The following is a 25768-nucleotide window of genomic DNA, read 5'->3' as shown; positions in this document are numbered from 1 at the left end:
TTCTTAATCAACTGAATGGTCTTCTTTTGAGTGATAGTTTAAAAATTACACTAGACATGATATGAGACAGACTTCTATAGAGATAATATTAAGAAAAGTTATAAGAGAAATTACTTAAAGGAAGTATGAGTATTTATTAAATAGGAGAAAAGGTAACAGACTGAACTTTTGCAAGTCTCCTCAGACTTTTAGCATGTCTTTTACCTTGTAAGGGCAACAACTGTTTAGATTTCCTTTGTACTGTCATGGCAATGTTAAAGATATGAATCATCCAGGTGTTGCAGGAGATAGTAATGTAATAAGTAAATAAGTATAATGAAAGTGGATTATTGACATTATAAGTTATCATGTTAAGCAGATGTGTCATGAAATAGTTTTTCTTGGAAAACAAAAAATGCTTGCAATTGTGTATAATTGAAGGGTACTAAAGTTTTAAACTCTATCAGTGGAAGAAGTGAATATTTTATCTATGATTGTTAATATTACCACTGGTTATGATACTGAATGGAAGTAAACAATTGAAGAGTACATTGCATGAAAATAAATTGAAGATTCATTAAGAGTATCATGTATATACTATCTTAGTAATTTCCATTAAGATTTCATATTAACTGAACATGGTTAGAAAATACAATGGTAAGAATAACAAAAAAGAAAAGAAGTCATGAAAGTTTTATAGAAGCCTATGGTTGTTAGAACTGAATAACATTTAATAACTAGTTATTAAAACTTAGCACTTTAAACAAACACTGAAAACTTATTTTAATTAACTATTAATAAAAGATAGTTCAGATTTGAATCATCTGACTCAAACCTGAAACATCCTTTATTGCTTGATAAAGTTAGTGCCCCACCATACAGTCCAAAACATGGTTTCTGTTATCTCCTCATCAGAGGCATTGGGTGCATATTTAACAGGTCAAATATACTGAACCACTTCAATATATGAGTGAACATTTGCAAAACAAAGCTAGTAAGGTATTAACAAACTATTCACAACTACAGTAAATATGATTATTTTTGCTAAAATAAAAAAAAATACTCACAGTTTAGCACTGGAATTAAACGTTCCCCTGTAAAAATTATGAATTAAGTAATCATCTAAAAAAAACTGATTCTAATCTATGGAATTAGGACAGAACATTGTGTCCAAAAGAAATCTAAAAATGGAATATATAACAAATAATACTGATTTCTTTTGAAAGCATACAGGCTACAGTACAATTGATTAAACTTGTATAACAAGCAGATGACTGAAAATGAAAGAAAGTATCTGAGTTAAAGTAAAGAAGTATAAATGTACTTGTTATTGTAGCTTAGATCCAAGTCAGCCCTAAGTGTGCAAATTCTATGGTTAAAGGAATTCAAACAATGACCATCCCATCTAATTTTTAGGAATTGAGTACCACAGACTAACTTGTCCAATGAGTCCATTATTAAGATGGAAGAGTGTGGTTTGGAGAAAATTTGGTGACTATTTCTAGTAAAATGAAGACTATGCAAGGCCTCCCTAAGCAATTTATTTAATACTTTACTGTTTTTAGTTTTCTGATGTAGGCTTAAGACCAGAAAATTGGCGGGAGGTGAAACGGTGGAAAGAGATGAGCTGATTACATCCCCCCACCCCATTCACATTATTTGATTGGCACTTTATTTTATCATAATAGAAATTGTTGCTAACATTGGCTCAAAGCCAGAAATTTGGAGACAGGGATCCAGTTAATTATATCAACACCAGTACCTTCCTGCAATTTATTTTATAGATCCATTATTTTCTCTTCTTTTTACAGTCAAATTCTCTTTCTAAAAATAATTAGAAAATTGTATTCACCTGCAAATAATTGCAACCAATTGATTAATAACAAAATCTGAATTTGAAGAGACCTTCAAATGACATCAGCATAGAAAAAATATGATTGTAATAATATTGGTATGATAATTATAAAACATGGAGCTGTATGTTTAGGCTTTATACTTTTAATGTATAATTTACATTATGAGTTGACTAACTCAGCATCATAGTGGTTTGCTAGTCAAAGAATTAAAAGTTCTTAAATGCAAATAGGTACCACGTTGAAGTATAGTGCACCACTAAATCTGTAGAAACTAAAATTGCTGATAGATTCTTGTCCTGAGGGAGATATGTATTTCAATCACTTAAACTGTTTGGAAATTAGGATAAAATCAAATATATGACCCTCTTAATGGAATTGTTTATAAGCAGTTGGTGAAAGATTTTTATCAATTATACTCTAAATTAATTATTTTTGTAGTGTAATATTGTTGTTTTTTTTTTCTTTAGCACCAGTTATTAATAAACTAAATAAAGAATTTATATCAAAAATATATAATGTATACAATAACCATCAAGAATGAAAATAAAAAAAACTATACTCCAAAATTAAAAATAAGGCAAGGGTTAGGGTTAGGGTTAGGATATATAGTGGATAAAATCTAATTGCAAGGTGAAATGATTTCTGTTGATAAAGTGGATTTATTTTGAGTTAAATAGTTGTTTGATCATCTAAACATGAAGAGAAGGATAGCATGTTTTATAACAAATTAGATCAAATTTTAAGATTCCCCATTCAAACTGTTCAAACTTGCAATTAAATCTAGTTTTCTTTTTTCTACTTTTTAAGACACTAATCCAACTGGAAATGGATATACTTAAAGGTAACATATGTAAACTCTTTATTATTATTTTCAATACAAATTGGATAGTAAATAGAGTATTTACTTTCTCTCTGCCTTTTGATGCCAACCCACCTGACACCATGCCCTGGTTGTATGATACAAGCGTCAGGTTTTAAAGTAATGTAAAAACCTTTCAGCAAAATTTCATGTTAATTTATGTTTCAAATTTTAGCTTAATACTGGCAAAGTTATTTTACTAAATTCATTATTTCCAAATTAAATTAAAGGCAGTGTATTTCAACAGAAATATAGTAACAAACTGATTAAGTACTTTTATTAGACAAGTTTACAGTACTTTGTAATTTAAATTCTGATACATTTATGTTACTTATTTGATTAATCCAGTGGAATTAATTTGGTTATGCAAAGTACTGAAAGAGAGCGTTGTGATATATAAAATCTCCAAGTTATGGGCTCATGCATAACATGCCACCAATAAAATTCATTTGTATACCTCTTTCTAAAATATAGAAGGATTCATGTTCAGAAAATGTACAACTATTTGTCCGGTTCTATACCATTTATATTAATACTGTTGCAGCTGTTCTTTTTTCAGGAGAAATAATTACAAAAAAATTTTCTCAACCTATTTATGAACCATTTAGCTGAAAAATAACAACAGCTGTTGTCAGTCAGTTGAACCTAATCTAGCAGGGTATGTTCTGTCCCATGACATAACACAAAGACTAAAGCATTCAATACATGAGCATTTGGTCAATAATCTTATGTAACAATGACACAACTGTAAATATAATTGAAGTCATTCAAGATATTAGTAACACTATTGTAAATGCACGAGTTTTCTATTATTGACGTGTAGACAGATTGTAACATTTTGTCTTTTTATACAATATAACTGTGCAGAGAAAAGAAGGATCAACTGGACTAGTTTTTAATTTATATATTACTATGTTAATAGCATTTTATTTCACTGCTACAATGTATTAATCCAAGTAGCTATGAAGTAATGTTATATAAGTAAATCTACTGAGCTAATTCACTCAAGTTCTTAGTAATAGTGAAGGTTCCAAAGAGAGTACTTAGTCACTGATGAAATCCCAACAGAGGATTAAAACTAGTCCAGTTCATCCCTCTTTTTCCATTTATGACAATATTGTATAAAAAGACAAGATATTCTCTCTATTAATAATGGCTAAAATGTACAGATATATTTTTCAGAACATATAACATTAGAATATAGTGTGGGAACTTTCCATCCTATAAGCATTTTCCAGAGAATGTTTTGGGTGGAGTATGTTTTGGGAGTAAAGGTAAAAATTGTAACTTCACAAGTCACAGACAATTGTGAAGATGGTGCTTAAATCTGGATTTAATAGTTATAGAATATGGAGGGATAATTTGTTTCTCAAAAATGATGAAAGGCAATGGGATTTAAATTCATAAGAAATACCACAAGGCATTTTGTTGAAAGAGCTAATGCCAGTTTGCTGATCTGTGTTTCAAATTAAGGAACAAAGCCAGCAATTTTAAAGGACAGGTTTAGACATTACCATTGATATCAGTAATGCACATAATATTCCTTGGTAAATCTGGCAAATATTCCTAAGAAGTCAGGGTAACTGAGATTTATAAAGTATCATAACACCAGAAATAATGAAATGCTTGTGATAGGTGTAAGGTGACAGTCTCTAAGACATTTTACTTGTATAATAATTTATGGAAAGATTTATGAAAATCCAAAATTTTATTTATTTGGATTTATGAAAATCCAAAACTTAGTTTACCTTCTCCTTGCTATCTACCAACATCAAATTCTTTAAAATCCAACAACAAAAGATTTATGAAAATATAGAAAAAAAAAATAGAGTAAATAATAAATAGTAGCTGATCATGTACCACAAACCCATTTTTTTGTAATATGCAACTGAAATGATGAGAAAATATTGAAAAATGGTGAAAAGAACATCAACAGCAGCAGGATTTGAAATCTGAATGCAGAGAAAGGAAGTTAAATACCATTAGCATTTAACTCAATGCATGGGAAATTCTGTAGCAGTAGTAATGTTGCTAACATAGGCACAAGGCCTCAAATCTAAAGACGGGGGTTAGTCAATTAAATTGACTTAATACTTAACTGACACTTTGACTTTGTGAAGGCACATGGCTTAGTGGTTAGAGTGTTGAGATTACAATCATGAGGCAGTGATTTCGATTCCTGGACTGGGCTGTGTGTTGTGTTCTTGAGCAAGATACTTTATTTCAGGTTGCTCCAGTTCACTCAGCTGTAGAAGCAAGTTGCGAAGTCACTGGTGCCAAGCTGTATCAACCTTGCCTTTCCCTTGGATAACATTGGTGACATGGAGAGGGGAGGCTGGTATGCATGGGCGACTGCTGGTCTTCCATAAATAGCCTTGCCTGGACTTGTACCTTGGAGGGGAACTTTCTAGGTGCATTCCCATTATCATTTACAACCGAAGGGGGTCTTTACCCTTTCTTTGCTTTGACTTTATAACTCAAAACATAAAGAGCCAGAACAAATACCACATGGCCTTGTGTCTAATGCTCTGATGATGCTGACAATCCATCCACCTTACTAATGGTTTTGATAGTACTGACTAACCCATTCTACACTGCTTTGTACCAGCAATTTTAAGGGGAATAGGCCAGTCAATACCACTGACCCCACTACTTGACTGGTACTTTATTTTATCAACCCTCGAGGGATGAACAGCAAAGTTAACTTTCGTGATTATTTGCACAAGGCATTTTGTTTACTGCTCTAACAATTCTGCTAGCTTGTAGAACTATTAGATCAGCAATTTTGAGGGGGAGGGGTTAGTCAATACCATTTGATCCCAGTACTTAATAATAATAATAATTAGTTATCAAATGCACTTACCCTGAATTATGCGTTTATCAAGTATATAGAACTTGATGACAAAAACTTGAAAACAAAACAAAAAAAAATGAAAAACGAAAAAAAAAAAACCCAAACCAAAAACCCTCATTGATAGAAAAGAGAACTGTATTCAAAAGTTTAAAATAACGTTTCTTACCTTCAATAAGTTTCCCAATTTTAAAATCTTAAGTACAGAATAGAAATTAGATAAATCACCTGTTAACTTGTGTTACGTTGTTAAGTTCTCAAAATTAAAAAAAAAAGGAAAACAAAACTAAAAGAAAGTTTTTTGCTTAACACTGATGTTTCTAAATGAGTATGTTGGAATATTACAAGAAAGGAGAAAAGTAATTAGGTATTTCTTTATGTCATACAACTAGTCTAATTATGAAGCAGATTATATATTAAGATCATGAACAAATTTAAAACCAAGTTCAATATTGATAATAAAAAGAAAATTTAAACATTGTTTCAAAAATTCCTAGATTTTCTTTCTTTTTCAATTAAGACCAGTATGATATAAAACTAATACATCAAGTAATTAAAGACTGGGATATGTATATCAAAAAACAACAAAAATATAATGATGATAATAATAATAATATTTGAATAACAAAAATACCACAAAAAAAAAATCCAATACACTGATGTTCTTATTTAAAAGGAATACATTTTTCAAAAAATAACTAATTTGGTTTAAACTTGATTTAAAGGATTTTAAGATTTTTTATGTTTTTCTCAGCTAATTGTTTGTTTATTTATTTAGTCATTATGGAGACAATTCAGAACACCTGCTTTAATATTGTAATTAAATCTTTAATATGACAGAAGAATTTCTTCAGTGTTAAAATATAATCCCCCACATTTTTCATTATGTTTCTCATTTAATTAATTTTTTTTTGGCCAGGATTTTCTTAAATTTGCATCTATACCAAGAATTGTATTTAGTTCATGCCTTGAAGCCTGTGCTTAATGTAACTACAATTCTTATCACAATCACATTTCTGACAATAATTAAAACTGAAAAAAATATAAAGAGACGGACCCCCCCCCCCCCCCCCCCAAAAAAAAAACACAGTTGGTTATTTAGTTCTGACAAACAACTGTTAGAAGGAATAACTATTCCTACTGGAATCACATTATGCATGAGAACTAAATGTTACCCATTTTCCTCAGATAAGGCATGGTCAAATGATTGAAAGTATGTTATATCTATTGTCTAAACAAACTGATCTATAAGATAATAATAATGCTACATTTTTTTTCTATGTTAGTGATAATATATTAAATGTTCATTACATTACATAGGTAAGCATTAAAGATCTGATTTTTTGTTGTTGGTGCAGATATATACACACACAATGTTTGCAATAGTCGACATACATGGCTGCTCACAACAGAGAACATATTGATCATTGTCTGACTAAATGCAGTAAAATTTTGCTTCTGTATTGTTGACATAAAATAATCAGAAAATAAAACTGCCATTGATAGCAATGAAACTAATTTTTATCTAGACAGAAATTTGTATTAAAAATAGATACTGTATATTTATTTATTTATGTGTGTGTGTCTGTATAAAAATGTGTGCACGTATGTGTGTGTGTGTTTATATATATATATATATATATATATATATATATATATATATATATATATATATATGTCTCTGTGTGTATACAAGCCATGTACAAAGATGTAGCAAGTAAAATGAAAGTCAACAACAGTTTCAGTGATGAATGCAATGTGAAGGCAGGAGTCCATCGAGACTGTCCTCCCCTATTCATTACAGTCCTACAGGCCATAACATGAGTTTAAAACTGGATGTCCATAAGAACTCTAGTATGCTGATGTTTTAGACTTCATAGCTGAATCTGTATTTGGTATTAAGAAGAAAGTTCCAGGCATGAAGCTAAACCCAGAATCAAGAGGTTTTAAGGCTACCTAACAATGATGAAATCTTTCATAAGGAAAACCGTGGTATCTTCATTCAGAGAAATGGCATTGGTTGTTATGCATTAAAGAAGTAAGAATAAACTCCAAATGCTATACACAACGTAAGCTATAGAAACACAAAAGATGCAGTGGAGCAGTACATACTATGAGCACACTAGAAATAGATTCTCTTAAATTCCTTGATGACTCACTAGAAGTGATTGATATCTATTGATACCTAGAGGATCTAATTAGCAAGGGAGGTGTGAGCTCTGAAAGTGTAGTAGCCAGAGTAAGAACAGGCTGGAGAAAGTACAAAGAGTTACAACCACTGTAGGCAAGGAAGGTCTTTTATTTCAGTGTGAAGGGTAGATTGTATGACATTTGTGTTACAATTGTGATGCTGCATGGTAGTGAGACACAAGCCTTGACTGCAGAGGATTTGAGAAAACTGTAAAGAAGTGAATCTAGCATGTCCTGTTGGATGAGAAATCTAAGTGTACATGAACAACAGTGAAAATATACTGAGAGAAAAACTGGACATGAGAGGAAGTGGATGTGCAAGAAAGTACTGGCATGGAGACTACTATGGAAATGTGAGGACAGCGGTATAAAGAAGTGCTGATCACTTAATGTGGATGAAGTTTATGGAAGAGGGAAACCCAGAAAGTCATGTGATGAAATGGTGAAAGCTGCTCTCAGGACCTTGAACCTCATGGAGATGATAACAAAATACTGGGATAACTGGCAAAAATGGTTCTGAAGAAAAACCCACTCACTTCAATGAAACTGAGTTGGAAAGTACTGTGTGTGTGTGTGTGTGTGTGTGTGTGTGTGTGTATATATGCATGACTGGGCTTTTTCCCCTACTTTCTCCTCAAGCCACTTCCCACTATCAATCATCTAACTGCTGCTCTTCTCGGGTACTTTGGTACCTCTTATCTCTTACTACATGGAGCCATTTCACTTGTTACTCATCCTTTATCCAGTCACTGTTCTTTCTACCCACCACATCATATTGATCCTCCCCACTGCTGCACCACCAAATTACCTCTCCTTCTCAACTCTCCTCATGTATTACACCTCTCTCTCTCTCTCTTCCCCCAACTCTTGCAATGTATCCAACTAAATCTTCACCCTCTTGTCCTTCTGTTGTCAATTGTATCATCATTACTATTCTGCTACCTACTTCCCTTTTTTCTGCACTGTTAATCATCTCCTACTCTGCACTTACTTCTACAAACCTTATACTGTGCAAATCCACCTAAACACCTCATCATAGCTATTTTTATCTCTTTCTAGCTTCATTCACTCACTCCCCTCATCTCCTAGTATGAAGCTCCCCACCCCACCAGAGGAGGTGGGGACTGTAGTCTTGCAAGTTACATAGCAACCGCACTAGTACTGGTGGTATGGAAAATGCACTCAGTACATATTGTAAAGTGATTGGTGCAAATAAGGGTATTAGCTGCAGAAACCATGCACAATGATGTTGATATATATATTTGTGTGTGTGTATATATATATATATATATATATATACATATATATATATATATATATATATATATATATATATATATATATATATATATATATCCCACAAAATTGTGTATGAAATAATGGCTGGAGTGGTTAAATTTTTTTTCTTTGTTTTCACTTTTGGAAAATTAAAAAAAATTATTTCAATTTACTAAGATTCTTATTTTTTTAAAAAAGCAAACTCACACTAGACACAACAAAACCTTGCTTTCTTTTTTTTTTTTAGTTAAGAAAAATGTTGGCTGAATGTCTAAGTTCAAAACATGAAAGTTGAAGACTAAATTGGCAACACCATCAAGCTTGCTTGGTGAGGAGGGTGATTGTTGGACACCCTGCGGGACGAAAAATAAGACCCATCAAAGGGCGGAAGAACTACTGTGTAGTCAATGGTCAATTCAACAAGTATCTTGTTGTGGTGAAGTACCTGTGCTCTCCATTGACCCAGAAAGCTATGTTGGAAGGAGAGAAATCTTCAGGCAGGTTTTACCAGGCCAGGCAGGTCAAAGGGTAGGAGACAGACAAAACCTTAACAACAATAAATCGAAGCGTCGGCAGCAGGGCATGGATTTAGTTATTGGCAGGACCTAACAGATCAGATTCCTGGCTTTGAACTAGTAGGATGTCATGCAGAGGATCTTGAATACAAGACAATGGTTGAAACCCTAATATTCCTAGTTAGATGGAAACTGTGGGACCACATGGAGCAGCGCCCTGTGACTCCTATAGTATGCGCAACCAAAACCCTAATAGGGGTGTCCTGTGGGTCGACCTAGATGAGATGAGATTTTTATTTAAAAAAATAGTTCTTGAAAAATTTAGAGGGTTTTTTAAAAAGAAATTCATGCTTAAACAAATGCGTACCCATATGAGTTTTAACAATGCAGTAACAATAACAAAACGATGCGAAGGAACAACATTAAGAGATTAAACACAATTCAGCAAATTGATAATTTTTCAGTATTCATTTACCAAGTTCATTTAAAACTGAAACATTTACTTATTTTCTATGCAAGCACATAGCTCCTGTTCAAAAGTTTAATAGTTCATGTTTCAAATGGTGATTCACCACTGAAACTGAGGAAGCCAACTTCACTGTGGTCTGTGTGAAAGACGTATGCCTTTACATCTTCATTTATATTGTCAGTGGAGTAGGGTATTTTTGATGTCCTCAAACACAGCTTCAATTTGTTCCTTGAAAAGGATGCTACCTTTATGATGATCCAGTGCAAATATGATGCAGCATTCTTTGAAATCATTGCCACAATAATTTCAGAGAAGCTCTGCTAGACATCTATAGTAATGTGCATCAATGCATATTACTATGGAAAAGCTCTGATTGAGGAGTGTGACCTTTTGGAGTGATGGACTTGTGCCTATCTGTCAGTCACTGGTTCCATATTGTGCATATGCCGAGTGATTGTCTTGCTAATACTGATGTCCAGTGATTGTAGAATACTAGCTATCACATCAAGAATGATGGCAAAATCAGTCATTAAGAATTCCAGTTGCCATTTCACATTAAGGTGTTAATGGCAACTAAATGCACCACACCAGCAGGGACAGTTGTTTCAGCATCTGACATCTCTACACATCATTTTGATCTATTCACTTAATTTTGTTTCAAACCTCTTCTTGTGGACACAAGCCTGTATTCCTTTTGGAAATATTGCTTTAGGCTGGCAGCATTTTTCTATCACTAATAATGACTACTATCATTGTAAAATGCTTCTTTTTATTGCCAGTAATATTGATGAGTCTTCTGGCTTTGAAATCAACTGTTTTTTGTGTAGGGGATGTTAAAGATCGGCAGGTTATAATCTGCATTTCCATTCTGTGATAAATTAGCTTCCTGATGTACAAGTGATAAAATATTGACACTCCTATAACTTGTCTTTTAAATCTGAATCAATTTTTGCAACATGTGAGTCTAGCCACAAACTGACTGTTCATGTCATTCCATAAAGCACCGACTCCACCAAATACTAATCTTGATGTCAGGCATTCTCTCTGATTATTGCCTTGAGACCTACATTGGTTGAGTTGATTCTAATGCCAACACCCCTAACTAAACTCTTCTTCCAAGTTCAGAAATGCTGCAGATTTTTCCAGTCTACCATCTTTGAGTTTCCTAAGCATGATTTTTGTTTGCATGCAATAGTAAAAAATGACAATGATGTTTACACATTTTACTTCTATAGTAATGTAGCAATCCTTCTTTCAACAAGTTACATTTAATATGTCACTTTTGGGCATGTGTTCTATTTAGACTAGAAAGAAACAAAGAGTTTGCCAACCAGTTTATGCAACTGCTCTATAGAGGAAATAACAGAGGTAGTTTGCATCAAACAGCACTGAATATATCCATGACACTGATCATAATTTCTATAATGCTGACTTCAAAGCAGGCACACTTTTATGGCCTACAGTGGTGAAAATCAAAAGTCACTTTAAAATTTACTTTCTTTTGCTTAGGGTGCATGAATTTTCTTGATGTAACAAGGTTAATTGGTATGGACTCAAAATTTCATTCAGTATTTTATACAACAATTACAATAAATTTGCCTAAACACTCCTTTACTCAAACACTGTAATGTTAATTCTCATTTTTGAAAGGTGTTATTGCCTATAATTATTTATTAATAAATAAGTTCAGTATTTGCTAATATGAGTGGGTCCATGGAAACCCCAAGTTATGTAAATGTTCTATTTTGAAGCATACATTTACTGAGCTTCGTAAACAGTCTTCAATTTTCTTTCATGGCTAAACTTGTTAGAAGTATAACAAACATGTACCATGATAAGTAGACTAATATAGAATATTATATGGGCAAACATTCTGAAAGAAACAATCAATATTAGAGTAGAAAAGTTAAAATTAACAGATTAAATCAATGCCTTATAGTATTTAAGCATGTTGCACCATGTTCTGAATTCAACTCCCACTGAGCCTAGTTTTACCTTCTATCCTTATGGAGTTGATAAAATCACCAACATTCAAATTTTGCAGTTGAATGAATTGATTTGCAAATCTTTGGCTTTGTGTTGTGATGTGGAATCATCATCATTCTTATTATTATTAAGGCAGTGAGCTGGCAGAATCATTAGCATGCCAGGCAAAATGCTTAATGGTATTTTGTCTGCTGCTACATTCTAAGTTCAAATTCCGTCAAGATTGACTTTGCCTTTCACTCTTTTGGGGTTGATTAAATAAGTATCAGTTATGCACTGGGGTTGATGTAATCGACTTAATCCTCTCCTCCAAGTTGCCCTTGTGGCAAAAATTTGAAATCATTATTCATGCAGTGAACTGGCAGAAATAGTATTTAGTTATATTCATTTATATACTAAATTTTAATCCAGCTGAGGTCAATTTTGCCATTTAATCTTCCAGGGCCAATAACCTAAGTACCAGTTAAGTCTAGGACTCATTTAATTCATTATATCCTTTCTTAGCCTTATGCTACTGCTGTCACTGCCACTAAAGGCTGAATTTTTGTACTTTCTTTCCCTTAATCTACATTTCTAATAACATTTGTCATTTAAGCTTTTCTATAAATACGAGGAGGTACCCCAAAGAAACCGGAATTTTGCGATATTATTTTATTCACCTAGTTTTACATATTTACACTTTTACCACCTTCAAAGTATTCTCCATTTGAAGCACAGCATCAGTCCAGATGCATTTTCCACTATTCAAAGCAGTCCTGGAACTCATGTGAAGTGATGCCTTTTAACGCCTTCATCATTTTTTCTTCACCTCTTCCACATCTGCAAATAGTACCAGTGATGACTTTTGAAAAAGGGTCTGGATCAACTTCCAACTGTTCTTTCAGTTCACAACACACATTCAGTTGTGATTGCTTTTGATCTTCCACGAGCAAGCAAGGTACAAATTTTACTGCAACTCTTTTCATTTGGAATCCCTTGCTTAAAATTTGTTAGGAGGAGCTCTAGGACACAGTTATATCAACAAGTTCATCAATTGTTTAGCGACGGTCCTCCACAATCAGTTCATGAATTTTCATGATGTTTCCATTTGTTCAGGAGGTCGACGGTTACTCTGAATGAGGTTGGTCTTCAAGCGACAAGTGATCATTTGTAAAGCATGAAAACCACTTGTAAACTTGTGTCTTTTACTCATGGCAGCATCCTTATAAGTTGTTTGAAGCATGACAACTGTTTCAACCACTGTTTTCTTCAGCAGAAAACAGAATTTCATGGAAGCATGCTGTTCTTTCGCTTCAGCCATCAAAATGCACCTCATGGCTGTAGGACTATATCCGACGATGCTGATTGGCAGACTGATGCCTGAGGGTCACATCAAGTGGCTTCTAGTGGCAGAAACTTGAACTACAATAGGCTTGTCCCACAGAGAACGTTTGGGTACCTTCATGTACAGTCAAGGTTTGTAATGGGAAAACACTTTGTTCTATTGGAACAAAGATCTTGGAAGAGAGCAAAGTCAGCCTTAACAAACCAACCAGCTAAGGAGTTATTGTTGCTTAGTGGAGGCAGTGTACCAAAGAAAATCAAGATGTGGGAGAGAAATGTATGCAGAAGGGTGATGGCATGCTTGCATTTAGTGATTCTGAAAAGAAGAAAGTATGGAAGTGTTATGAAAGGTTATTAAATGTGGCGAATGTATGGAAATGAGAGGCTTCCTAATGTGATTTCAACAGGGGGTTCGGCCATTTGTGTTGATAACGGTGTTATAGATAAAGTAATGAAGAAAATGAGATTGAGAAAACCCCTGGTTCATCAAGAATTACCTCTGAAATGCTTAAAATATCTGGTGGTGTAGTATTTAGCCCAGTCACTTGATAGTTAATCAAGTTGTGCAGGAAGGTACAGGAGAAGTATTTAGCAAAAGATAAACCACTGTACTTATCATTTGTTGATCTGGGGAGAGCCTCTGACAAGGTGTCTTGATTTCCCTATTTGGTGGTGGCTGCTAAAGCTAGTGAGAGCTGTTCAAGCCATGTACAGAGATGCTGCTAGCAAAGTGAGAGTTAACAATGAGTACAGTAGTGAATTTAGTGTGCAGGTAGGAATTTGTCAAGGTTCACTTATCAGTCCCCTCCCATTTATAATACTCCACCAGGCCATAACAGAGGAATTTAATACTGGTTGTGCATGGGAACTCCTCTACACTTATGACCTTGTTATTATAATTGAACGAGTAGAAGAATCAGAATTAAATTCCAAGTATGGAAGCAAAACCTGGAATCAAAGGGTTTTAAGGTTAACTTAGCAAAGACTACAGTTCTAATTAACAGGAAAACAGACAGAACACTAATCTCTGGGTAAATAACCCTGTTCCATATGTAGACAAGATGAGGGTAGAAATTCCATACAGTGTACTCAGTGTAAACTGCATGGCAAAGCAGACATAGAACATGGCAGAGCCCTCTTGCTCATTTGTCTGTTCTTGTCAAACCATCTAGCCCATGTCAGCATGATAAAAGGGACATTGAATGAGGATGCTGAAAATGAGGAAATTTTATAAGTGCCAAAAGTAGATTATGCAGTAAACTGTCTGTACTCCATGTGAAAGCAGGAATACTTTAGTACACTGGAAATTTCACACTGCAGTCAAAGCAGAATACTGATGCACGAGACAGACTAGATTGTAAAGCTGTTAGATAATAAAAGAATCCTTTAGCTGACATAATGGATGTCTACAAATGTCACAATACTGCATTTAATTGAAAAGCTATCAATCTAATTCTTTGCTGAAGAGTTGGGTCCAGAATTCTTTCTATTAACTACTTTACATCACCACGACTGTACTGTTATGGATATCGTGCCCACCATTTATTTTCAATAGATATGTTTTGAGTAAAACTTATGAAGAGTTCCAAAACCTATTACATCATAGAAGGAACCACTAAAAATTCTACCCTTGTTTCTGGGGAAGAGTTCATACAGAACTTCAGAATGGTCAGTGATAACACTTTGAATTGAAGTCAAAATATGGTGATCGTGTAAATATTATCATCAGTTGTGTAATGGAGATAAGAAAAAGATAAGTAGATTCTGAATAGATGATTTTTTAATAAAAATTTACATGGTCTCTCCTGTTGTTTAGTTCAAGGGCAACCCTTATCAAGCAAGCCTATAACTAAAGGCATTTCATTTGTAAATGTACTATCTTTTTACGGATATGTAAAATTAAACCCTTTAGCATTCAAATTTCTCTGTCAAGTGTAATGTTTATTTACTCACACTGATATCAATTAGTCATGCATTGCCTTAAAACTTTAAGATTTCAATGACATGATTATTTATTTTTAGAATAATATCATAGGGTAAGTATGAGAGGTCAGAGCTGGCCAGTTTGAAGATAAAAGAGGTGGATTATTTTGGCCAGATATGGCTGGTTTAAATGCTAAAGGTTTAACATATCCTTTCCTTATTTAAGATAGTAAAGTATGAGAGTGACCTGACTGCTATTTCTGAAAAGTTTAGTGACTGCACAGAGGTTGCCTCGTTGGCTGCCATATTTCAAACTCTGTCAGAGTTGACAATTTTTCCATCATGTAGTACTAAAAATAGTACTACAAGATGGTAGTGAAAATGGTGGTGAATCCATAAACATGTTGAATCATAAAGAAATCACTAAAGATTTTGTCTTCATGCAGTAAGCCATTTTAATCTATAACAAGAGTTGAATTCATTACAGCATATTACCAGAACATTTCATTACTTTACAGTGCTGTCACTGCTTGCATTTGTTAGTGCCCTTATCTGTTCTCTCAAAACATTCCTGCTGTAGCCACAATATTTTCCATTTTATTGTTCTGCAATCTACAATACAGTTAGCTGTTTTCCAACTGTATTGTGTAGATTGTAAAAGTTCCTAAATGTGTTTTGAACCATGGTCCCTTAACTAGAAGATTCCATCCCAATGGCCATTGCTATTCACTTTACTGTAATATCCTAATTAGAAGTATTAATTTACATACCATGCATAACAGACAATAGCACAACATTAATGTCTATAACAGTTAATCTCAGTTAATTCAAAAAACTGATTAAACATTTTCGGTTAAGTCATTTAACAAAATTAATGAACTAGAGCTTTCTAAAGTCTGATGGACATTTAATGCCTAATTCCTTGATCAATAAATTCCCAGAGTGATGAATAGATGAAAGATAATGTATGGTACATCTGTATAAATTAATGCTCCCTGTTACTGCATTTCCCATTAGCCCTTTCCAAAGATAATCATGTCATGTCATTACAGCCAACAATACGATCTACTCTGCAAATCATAAGTCTATTATATATAGATTTATGCTCTAACCATCATCTAGATACTCTCTATTCTTTTTCACTATACATGTACTAAAGATTGACTTCAATTCATGAATACCAATATTATATTCATATAGAAGAGCAATTGATTATACTTGCTTGCTAAAATAAAAACTGACAGAATACTCTTTGAACATAGCTCATCATTGTAATGTGTTAGATTAAAAAAAAAAAAAGGCAATCATTTGTGTTAAGCAAGAATGGTGGTGGGGGAGGTGCTAAGCAAAAATAAATCACCAGGAATGAAACCACTGAAGCAAAGGGGCCACTTCAAGTCTGCTGGATCTGCTAGAAATGATAGCTAAAACTTCTTTCTATCACACCCGACAATCTTTTTAACGATAACATGGTCCTACATGTACTGTGTTAATAAAAATGCTATACCCAAGGCAAACATAAGTGCCTTTAAGTAAAAGTATCTCTTATGAAGACAAACCTGGAGTTAAACAACAACAACAACAACTAGATCACTTTTATAAATTCCACCAAAACATTAGATAATATAGTCTCAGATATTTCACAAACGGTGGTATGGTCATAGTTGTATCATATTTAATTATAAGGTCTGTTCTATCAGGGTTAACTTGCAGCTAAACAATACTTTGAAGTAGTATCCATATTGATCACAATAACAAATTTTTTAAAATTAAATTTCAGCAAAGATATTTGCAAGTTAGATTACAAAATGCACAGTTCAGTTTATTTTCTATGACAAAATTTCACCTTAATTTCTTTCCTTCTAATAATACAATCTAATTAGCAGGTTTCTTAAACTTTTCAACAGGATAGTCTATACACCATTTACAGAAGTCTTTTTAAAACATCTCTCAATTTCTAAATTGCTTTTGTATCACTTTAAAGAGTAGCTTCATACAAGCATTTCCAATTATTAAATATTTTACTTTGATAAGAACATAATTAAATTATGAAAGAAAAAGTATCCAAAATAACTACTATCATTATAATCATGAGGTGCATTGTGAGCAGCAAGAATCCAAACAATATCATATTCATCCATTCTCAATATGTTCTGGCAAGTTCAGATGGAACATGTTGATCACTGATCCTTTTCATCGGAGAGTATCTCCTACCTTTCGATGATGCATGTTCATAACACACACACACACACACACACAGAGACAAGAATGCACTTTGCACCAAAAGCCAACATGAGAGGTTTTCTCAAGGTAACTACTGCAGTAAAGATTGTTCTAACACAACATCCAGTTTTAAGTGGGGATAAATACACAATTCATTGATATAAGGGTATTTTAAGACTCCATAGTTTTTCAGCTTATAGTGCGCCTCCTCAGTCAAATTGCCCCCACCCTGCACCTGCAATCAATGTATCTAACAAGAGTACTGGTTCTTGTTTAAGGAAATCAACAAACAAATTATTCGCTAATGCATGCTGAACTGATACTGATTCATGAGATGCATGCAGAACAACAAGAATCCTAACAATAATGTATCCGTTCTCATATTCTAGTTTAAATCTGCTAGAATATATTGAGAATGAACAGATATGTTCTTGCTTGGATTCTTGCTGTTCAGTGTGCAACACATGAATTATTATAAGTTTGGCAGATATCAGCATGCATCACCAAATAATTGGTTAACTGATTTCTGTAAATAAAGGGCATGTACTTTTGTCTGATTTATTGATCCAGGGGCAGGTTTGACTAAGGAGACACACAATAAGGTTGAAACTCTGGTGTCTCAAAGCTCCCTTACATCAATGAATCATATGTGTTATGAACACACATTGTCTATAGAGAGGAAGTGTTTTCTGATGAAGCAAAACAATAGTGATCAGCATATTCATGTTTGAATCTGCCACAATGTACTGAGAATGGGTAAATACATTACTATAACCATTATACTGCTAATTTCATTTACCATACTGATATACATGAACATTTTCACTATTGGCAAAAACAACAACAATCCATGTTTGTGCATATGTGGTATGTTCTTGTACCTAGAGAGAGTTCAACTGCTTGTCCTCGCATTTAAAAAAAAATTGTTTTATTTTCATTCTCTTCATTAATCTGATGGACTTCAGATGATTATGAAGAATGATTAGCTAGCATTCCATAGACATTTGTAGTCTAATCTGACATTGTGACAAGGCTAGCTTTTGCACAGTTTCTATCCATTCAATTTCACTCAACAAGGCTCAGATCAACACAAGACTATAACAGAAAATACTTGTTCAAGATGTTGTGCAGTAGCATTGAACTCAGAAACTCGTGCTTTCTAAGCAAACTTAACAAAATGGTCATGCATCTACAACTATGGGAATGGTAGTCACACCTGTACTGCATATCCTTGCAATTTTAAAGTTTTATATTTGGAAAACTTTTCAGTTTCTGATTAAAAATTTTTTTTTTTGTTATTACTTTTTTCCTTAAAATAAAATCAAGAGTTGCTTCATTTCCATATATTAAAATTTTTAAAAGAACCAAAATATTCTCCATCTCCATAACTTACTCAAAAATATTAACTAAACACAGAATGTATAACTAAAACATAAAGATAAAAAAACAAATTGCACCAATACAATTTGGAATTTAAAAATAAAAACAAAAAAATGCACTAATATCCAGACTTTATATACATGGATATATTAAAATATTCCCAAAAAAATTTTCCAAGCATTTTACTTATTTCTTTTAGTACCAGTATAAATGAATTTCGGCTTACCTCTTTTTAACAACTTACGTTCAGTCTTATCTTATGACCAAGGAGGGAAAAAAAAAAAAAATGCGAATTTAAATAATAAAATTGTGCAACAAAAAAAAAAAAATAAATAAAAACCCAAAAGTCAACAGTAAAAATATATGGGAAAAACATCATACCAATATATTAAAGATACATTTTTTTTGTTTCTTCTGTAAAGCTATGCTTTACAAATAGATTTGCTGACATGCATTCACAGAGAGAGAAAACAGTGATATACAATGGTATTGGGAGAGTGGGGTCAGGGGAGTGATCCAGCTGAACAACACAATGCTGAAAATCAATAACTCTTATGGAAAAAGGTAAATAAATGTCTTTGAATTGGTGAACAACCATATGTTAGAACTGTTCCATCTAGCTATGGTTACATTCTTACAAAATATAAAAGCTGTATTCTCAACAGGAAATCTTCGTATCTATTTATATGAATATTTATGTGTGTGTTTCAGCATATATATATAATATATACACTCTCACATACATATATACATACTGACTATTATGCTAAAAGACAGTGAGAAAACTGTTATTTTTTTTGCCTAATATATCACATACAGGTTGGGACAATTAGTTATTACACCAAACATTCAACAAAGCACAAAAAAAGTTGTTTCAAATCTATACTGCTACCCAGTAAAATTTAACATTGACAGTTAGGAAAGAAAATAAAGTGTACATGCATGTTATTAACTAGGGTGAAGACTATGGATAGACAATAAAAATACCTACAGTGTGCATCTAATCTAATTGGCTTGATATGACAGCAAACTAGAGAAGAGTACGGATCATGAGAAAATAACAGGGGTAGTACAATATGTAATAGGGAGAAGAGGGTATGTGGCAGGGTAAGAATCAAAGTAATGAACATATAATTTAGACATACATACATACATACATACATACATACATATATGAACACATAGGGAAAATATCCTCTAAAATACAAAATCAAATGAATAAAAAAATACATATAATCTTTACGAAATTTAAGAGAATATGAATTTATTTTTATCTGTACACAAAATAAATCTTCTTTGAAGGTATTTCAAAGTTTCAATAAGGTTGTGTAGCACATCTAAAAATACCAAATACCAGATTACTATTTATAACTACAGATTAAATGTAACTATAGAAACGGTAGAGATTAATTGCAAGCAGAATCAGTAGCCTAAAACATGAGTTAGTAGTAATATCATACAAGAGGAAAGGAAATATATATTTCTTAAACTAATAAACTTTCAAGGTTTCTATCACAATCAATCCAGGTAGTGAATTGCTTCACCAACTAATTGATCTATTTAATTGAAATAAAAGGCTCATTAGTATTTTAAAATTTCTTGTTTTATAATATTATAATGAACATTAAATTCCACCAATACCCCCAATGAAGAAGAAAACTACAGTGACAACTAATGCAAAAAAATTTTTTAAATTAACAAACAAAACAAAAATTAAAGCAAGCAAAACAAAAATAAGAAGCAAGGCATAAAACATCTGAGAAGGGATGCAACAATCCTGTCGATAATATTGATTTCTTCCTTAAGTACAAAGGGAAAAGTGAATATAGTTAACTGAACTGACCCCAGCTTCTTAACAGTACTATTTTATTGACTCTAGTCAGATGAAAGACACAGCTGATGTCAATAAGCCTTGAACTCCAATTGTGGTGACATGCTGATAATGTTAATCCACCCCATACTTACAGGCTACTATTCTAAATGGAAAGCTATCTTAAAAGATATTTGGATTTTGCAGCAGTGTTCAGTCAAAACTGACATTTTAAACTAACAAAATACTGAATAGATTTTTGAAAAAAATTGCTTGCAACCTGAGTGTAGTTAAAGAAAGGTAATGATCCAGGAAGATGTGGTTATTCAGTCTATGCCACTAATGCTCTTTGGAAAGTATGGAACTCATAATATTCAATTCATTCTCAGAAGTCAACGAGAAATATAAACCATCAATAGATATCATTGATTATAAGGAGTCAAGCAGAAAATGCAAGAATTTCATTTAAAAAAAAAAAAAAAATGAAATTTAATTGAAATAAACAAGCTTATTAGTATTACTATATTTACATTTTATAAATACACCAATGTTAATAATTAACAAAATTGAAAAAAATAAAACAAAACAAAAACATCAAGTCAAATAATACAGAAAGAATGACACAAAGGAGAGGAAAAAGAGTAGAAAAGATAAGGAGACAGTGGGGAGATACACACACAAACAGATATAGTGGGTACAAAGTTGGAAAACAAAAAAGGGACACAAAACCAGTCCAACTGGGCATCTTTTCAAGTATGATTATGCACATAAAAATACAGATCAAATGTATGTGTGTGTATGTATATATATGTGTGTATGTATATATATATATATATATATATATATATATATATATACACACACACATACACACACACACACTACACACAAACATATATATATATATATATGCACACATGTATTTACATATTTATTATACTCCATATATATGCATGTGTACACGTATGTATGTATATATATATATATATATATATATATACAAAATATACATACATATACACTTTAGTGTTTGTGTGTATGTGTGTATATATATATATATATATATATACACACATACACAAGCACGCACCTGAATTCAATTACACCATGTGGCACCTTGGGCAAGTGTCTACTGTAATAGCCTCAGACTAATTATAAACACACACACTCACTGGCTCTATGTTATTAGACAACTAGTTAACTAATTAACTAAATTGATTGTTTGATTAATTTTTCGGCCAATCAATAAAACAGCTCGGTTTTTGAAAGTTCTTTCTTCACTATTTCATGACCTTGTGAATGACATGCCTTCTCTGTCCTAAGTCTGCTGCAGACAGACCTGAAGCTGTCTTTGAGTAGAGAGGGCATATCATTGATGAGGTTGCAAATGACAATGAGAGGTCTTTGATGAACCTAGTTGACTGATTGACTGCATGGTTAATCAAACAATCGATGAGTTAATTAACTGGTTAACTATGTGTTTAATAATAATAATACAAGAAGTGAAATAGAACCAGTGTGTTTATTTGTTATTGGCATAATGACCCTCTCAAGATACAAGAAAACCTTTCAACTCATGTATTCACACCAAATGAAATGTATACTTGTGCATCTGTACATATACATCTATACATACATTCCTGTATAAGCATATATACTCAAACACACACACCTATAAATACATACATACATATATATATATATATATATACATACATATATATAACATATATATACACACACGCATATGTACAGGGATGGTCGTATGATTAAGAAGTTTGTTCGTCCACCACTTGGCTTCTACTGTGTAAAGCTTACACAAGTGTTGTCTACTATAGCCCTACACTGACAAAGTCTTGTGAGGAGACTTAGTAGAGGGGAAAACAGAAGAAAAGACATGAGTGTATGTGTGTCTGTATGGATGTGTGTCTGTTTATGTCTGCAATCACTTGCACAAAAACGCTGCAAATAGTTGTTTGTCTTGTCAACAAATTGTATAGCACTCCGTGCCTTCAAAGCTGTGTGGAGTACAGGGAAGGGCTAATATAAGAGAAGTGTCCAAATGTAAAAACTGCTTATAACCTAACTGTTCTACTTATGTAAACATGGAAAACTGAAAGCAAAATGAATGAATATACTCATATGCACATAGATAGGTATATACATGAGTGTGGCTTCTCGAGCAAGACACTTTGCTCCATGTTGTTCCAGTTCACTCAGCTGTAGAAATGAGTTGCGATGTCACTGTATCAGCCTCTGCCTTTCTTTTGGATAACATCAGTGATATGGAAAGGGGAGGCTGGCATGCATGGGCGACTTCTGGTCTTCCATAAACAACCTTGCCCGAATTTGTGCATTGGAGTATAACTTACTAGGTGTGATCCTATGGTTGTTCTTGACCAAAGTGGGTCTTTACTTTTTTTTAATACATATAGACATGCACACACACACATTTCATATATACTCTTATATACGAGGAGAAGTAAAAATTATCAGCACTTTCACCATAACATATCTTTATTATTGTCACATTGTCCTCTGCACATGCATGCTTATAGTTGGTGCTATTGTGGTCATGTGATCGGAGTTTGAGCCTGATGGTTTACAAGGTCATCGATTTCCTACAGATGATTTGAAGGAAGTGGTGCACAAATGGTTGCATGACCAACTGAAAACATTCTTCTTCGAAGGAATATGCAAGCTTGTGGACCACTGGACCAAGTGCATTGAAAAGGAAAGAGAATATGTAGAAAAATGATGTACTTGTTTATCCTCTGTTCTGGTGTAAATACATTGAAAAAACAAGAGTGCATATAACTTTTGACTCTCCCTTATATATACATAAATGTACATACATAAGTATACATGCATATACATATATACACACACAAGCATACAGCTATGCAATATATGTATGTATGCAGTCTCTAGTGGTGGTCTGCATTTAGGTAAGTCCTGTGCATATGAACTTTCTCCAGCACTCTCTATCTGGGTGGGCCTGTACCTTCCCCTGTCACCATTAAGTAGATTACTGGAACTACCATGACTAGACTTGGGATGAACACCCGAGTGGTTTCCTGTTGCCTTCTCCAGGCAGATAGGATTTGAACTCAGAATGTACAGAGTCAGAAGTTTAAAGCATTTCTGCTGATGTACCAACAATTCTGCTACTCTCCCACCCACAGAGCAACATGAAATGAAATATTTTGCTCAAGAACATAACATACCACCCAGTCCAGGAATCAAACTCATGATCTAGCAATTGTGAGTGCAACACCCGAACAACTAGGTCACACACCTTCACATACATCTATTCATATGTACACATACACCTTAATATGCATATCTTTTGAACAAATATATATAAATTTAAATGCATATATGCATGTTCCAAGTTGTAGGCCACAGTTTTGCACCCACAGTGAAATGTTGGATGGGAGTACAAGTTTTCAAGAAGATCAAGACTATGCGACATCTGAATTTCTTTCTTTTTATCTTCTGACAGAATCTTGCATATTCCAAAACAGATATTCAGAAAATTTTGCTGATTTGAGAAATAATAAACACAAAGTACTGATATCAAGTAGTAGATTAGTGTGAAGAAATAAAAAAATGCAGGTTCTACCAGTAAATATATAAAAAAAAAAAATAGTGCAAGTATATTTTCCTGTATATAATTTTTGTGTAGCTCTTGTGCATTTTTGTGACACTTGGCTTGGACCATCTTCTGAATTGTTAGGACGTAACAAATGTGAGTGAATCAACATTTCCAAGCTTACTCAAGTCTTTTTGAAGCAATTCATCCAAAACAGTGAATTCATGCACACATTTTAGATATCATACCTTGAAATGGATGGGTATCGCTGCTAGCATGCACATGTTTGTGTATGCATGCACACACAAATATTCATACATATCATCAACATCATTGCTTTAATACCTACTTTTTCACGGGTCAGATGAAAGTACATTGGGGCAGAATTATCTACAGCCAGATGCCCTTACTGATGCCAACCCCAAAGTGAGACAGTAATCTCTCAGTTTATCAAACAACAACCCAAACATGGTTCATGGAGAACTGGATACAAATAGCATCATTTGACTGGGTCTTTTATTTACAATGATTGCATAATATATCAAAACATGTCAAGAAGCCTGGATATACTTTTATATTGTACTGCAAGCAAATGATACTATCTTCATGAATGATGACGCTATTGTTTATAACTAGTGAACAAACATAATGCTGAAAGCCAACACGAACTCACACATAGATACCCTTCCCCTACACACACTCTGAATGAGCTACTCCAAAAGCTTTGCCCAAGGTGCTGTACAGAGGGACACTTGCCCAAGGGGACATACATGAGTAAGTATCCACATATATATATATGTGTGTACCTTACATATACATATATATGCACATAAACACACACACATATGCATGCATATAGACACACAAACTAGTTTCATCCCAACCTTGCATTGCAGAGAAACACACAGACATTCCAAACACTATTGGTCTCTTTCTCATCTCATAACCTAACTTCTACACAACTGTAAATGTCTCTATGCCTATTTGTTATCTCATCAGTGCTTCATCATAATTAATACACTTTTAATATACATGTACCTCCATACGACAAAGTTCATTGTTAATCAAAACAATATACATTTTAGGCACAGCACATTCCTTCAATGCTTTGATGTACTATCAAAAGCACAAAACACTCAAATTAAACTATTCACTAAGGTGCTAACTTAATTTACAATTGTATTACATAGCAACTAAGTATTCTATGCCATTGATTAGGAAAGAAGACAATGTACGTCACCTTTAAGGAGTGGTTGACAAACTGTGAAATCTTTCTCTTTATTCCATGCAGTAAAAGCACAGAAAGGATGCATTCACATTCACACACAGCTAGGCTTTTGTAATATTTAAATTTTAGTTCCTCTGATTGATACTGTGTTGTGCATAAAATATATATTAATGATTGCCCATCAAAAATCTTAATATGCAAATTAAACTTTTCAACAGTTGTTAGACTAATTCATTAGTTTTATAGAACAGTTAAATATTCTGTGCCATGGATTAAGAAAGGGGACCAGGAATGTTTTCTCAA

The 25768-nt window shown here is 33.2% G+C and overlaps 1 protein-coding gene across 50 annotated transcripts in view; it reads right to left on the bottom strand.

The window, feature by feature from the left end:
* Window positions 1-25768, bottom strand: part of LOC106872289 (polypeptide N-acetylgalactosaminyltransferase 1) — a 524361-nt gene that overhangs the window by 128577 nt on the left and 370016 nt on the right. For 15 of the 50 annotated variants that reach the window (XM_052969034.2, XM_089355588.1, XM_014919219.3 and 12 more), the window contains 2 exons: window positions 19059-19088; window positions 5715-5741 (listed from right to left, as the gene is read on the bottom strand). The exons of 18 other annotated variants lie outside the window; for them this stretch is intronic. In XM_052969034.2, coding sequence (XP_052824994.1) covers window positions 5715-5741; window positions 19059-19088 — 57 coding nt within the window. Of the gene's footprint in view, window positions 1-1046; window positions 1074-5714; window positions 5742-19058; window positions 19089-25768 lie in introns of all 50 variants that reach the window. 17 more of the 50 variants (XM_014919225.3, XM_089355693.1, XM_089355728.1 and 14 more) reach the window with 3 other exon arrangements.

The sequence above is a fragment of the Octopus bimaculoides genome, chromosome 1 (assembly GCF_046866305.1).
Source record: "Octopus bimaculoides isolate indiv1 chromosome 1, ASM4686630v1, whole genome shotgun sequence".
In the NCBI taxonomy this organism is placed as follows: domain Eukaryota; kingdom Metazoa; phylum Mollusca; class Cephalopoda; order Octopoda; family Octopodidae; genus Octopus; species Octopus bimaculoides.
Note: the sequence above shows the minus strand (reverse complement) of the source record. Positions and strands in the feature narration are given on the sequence as shown.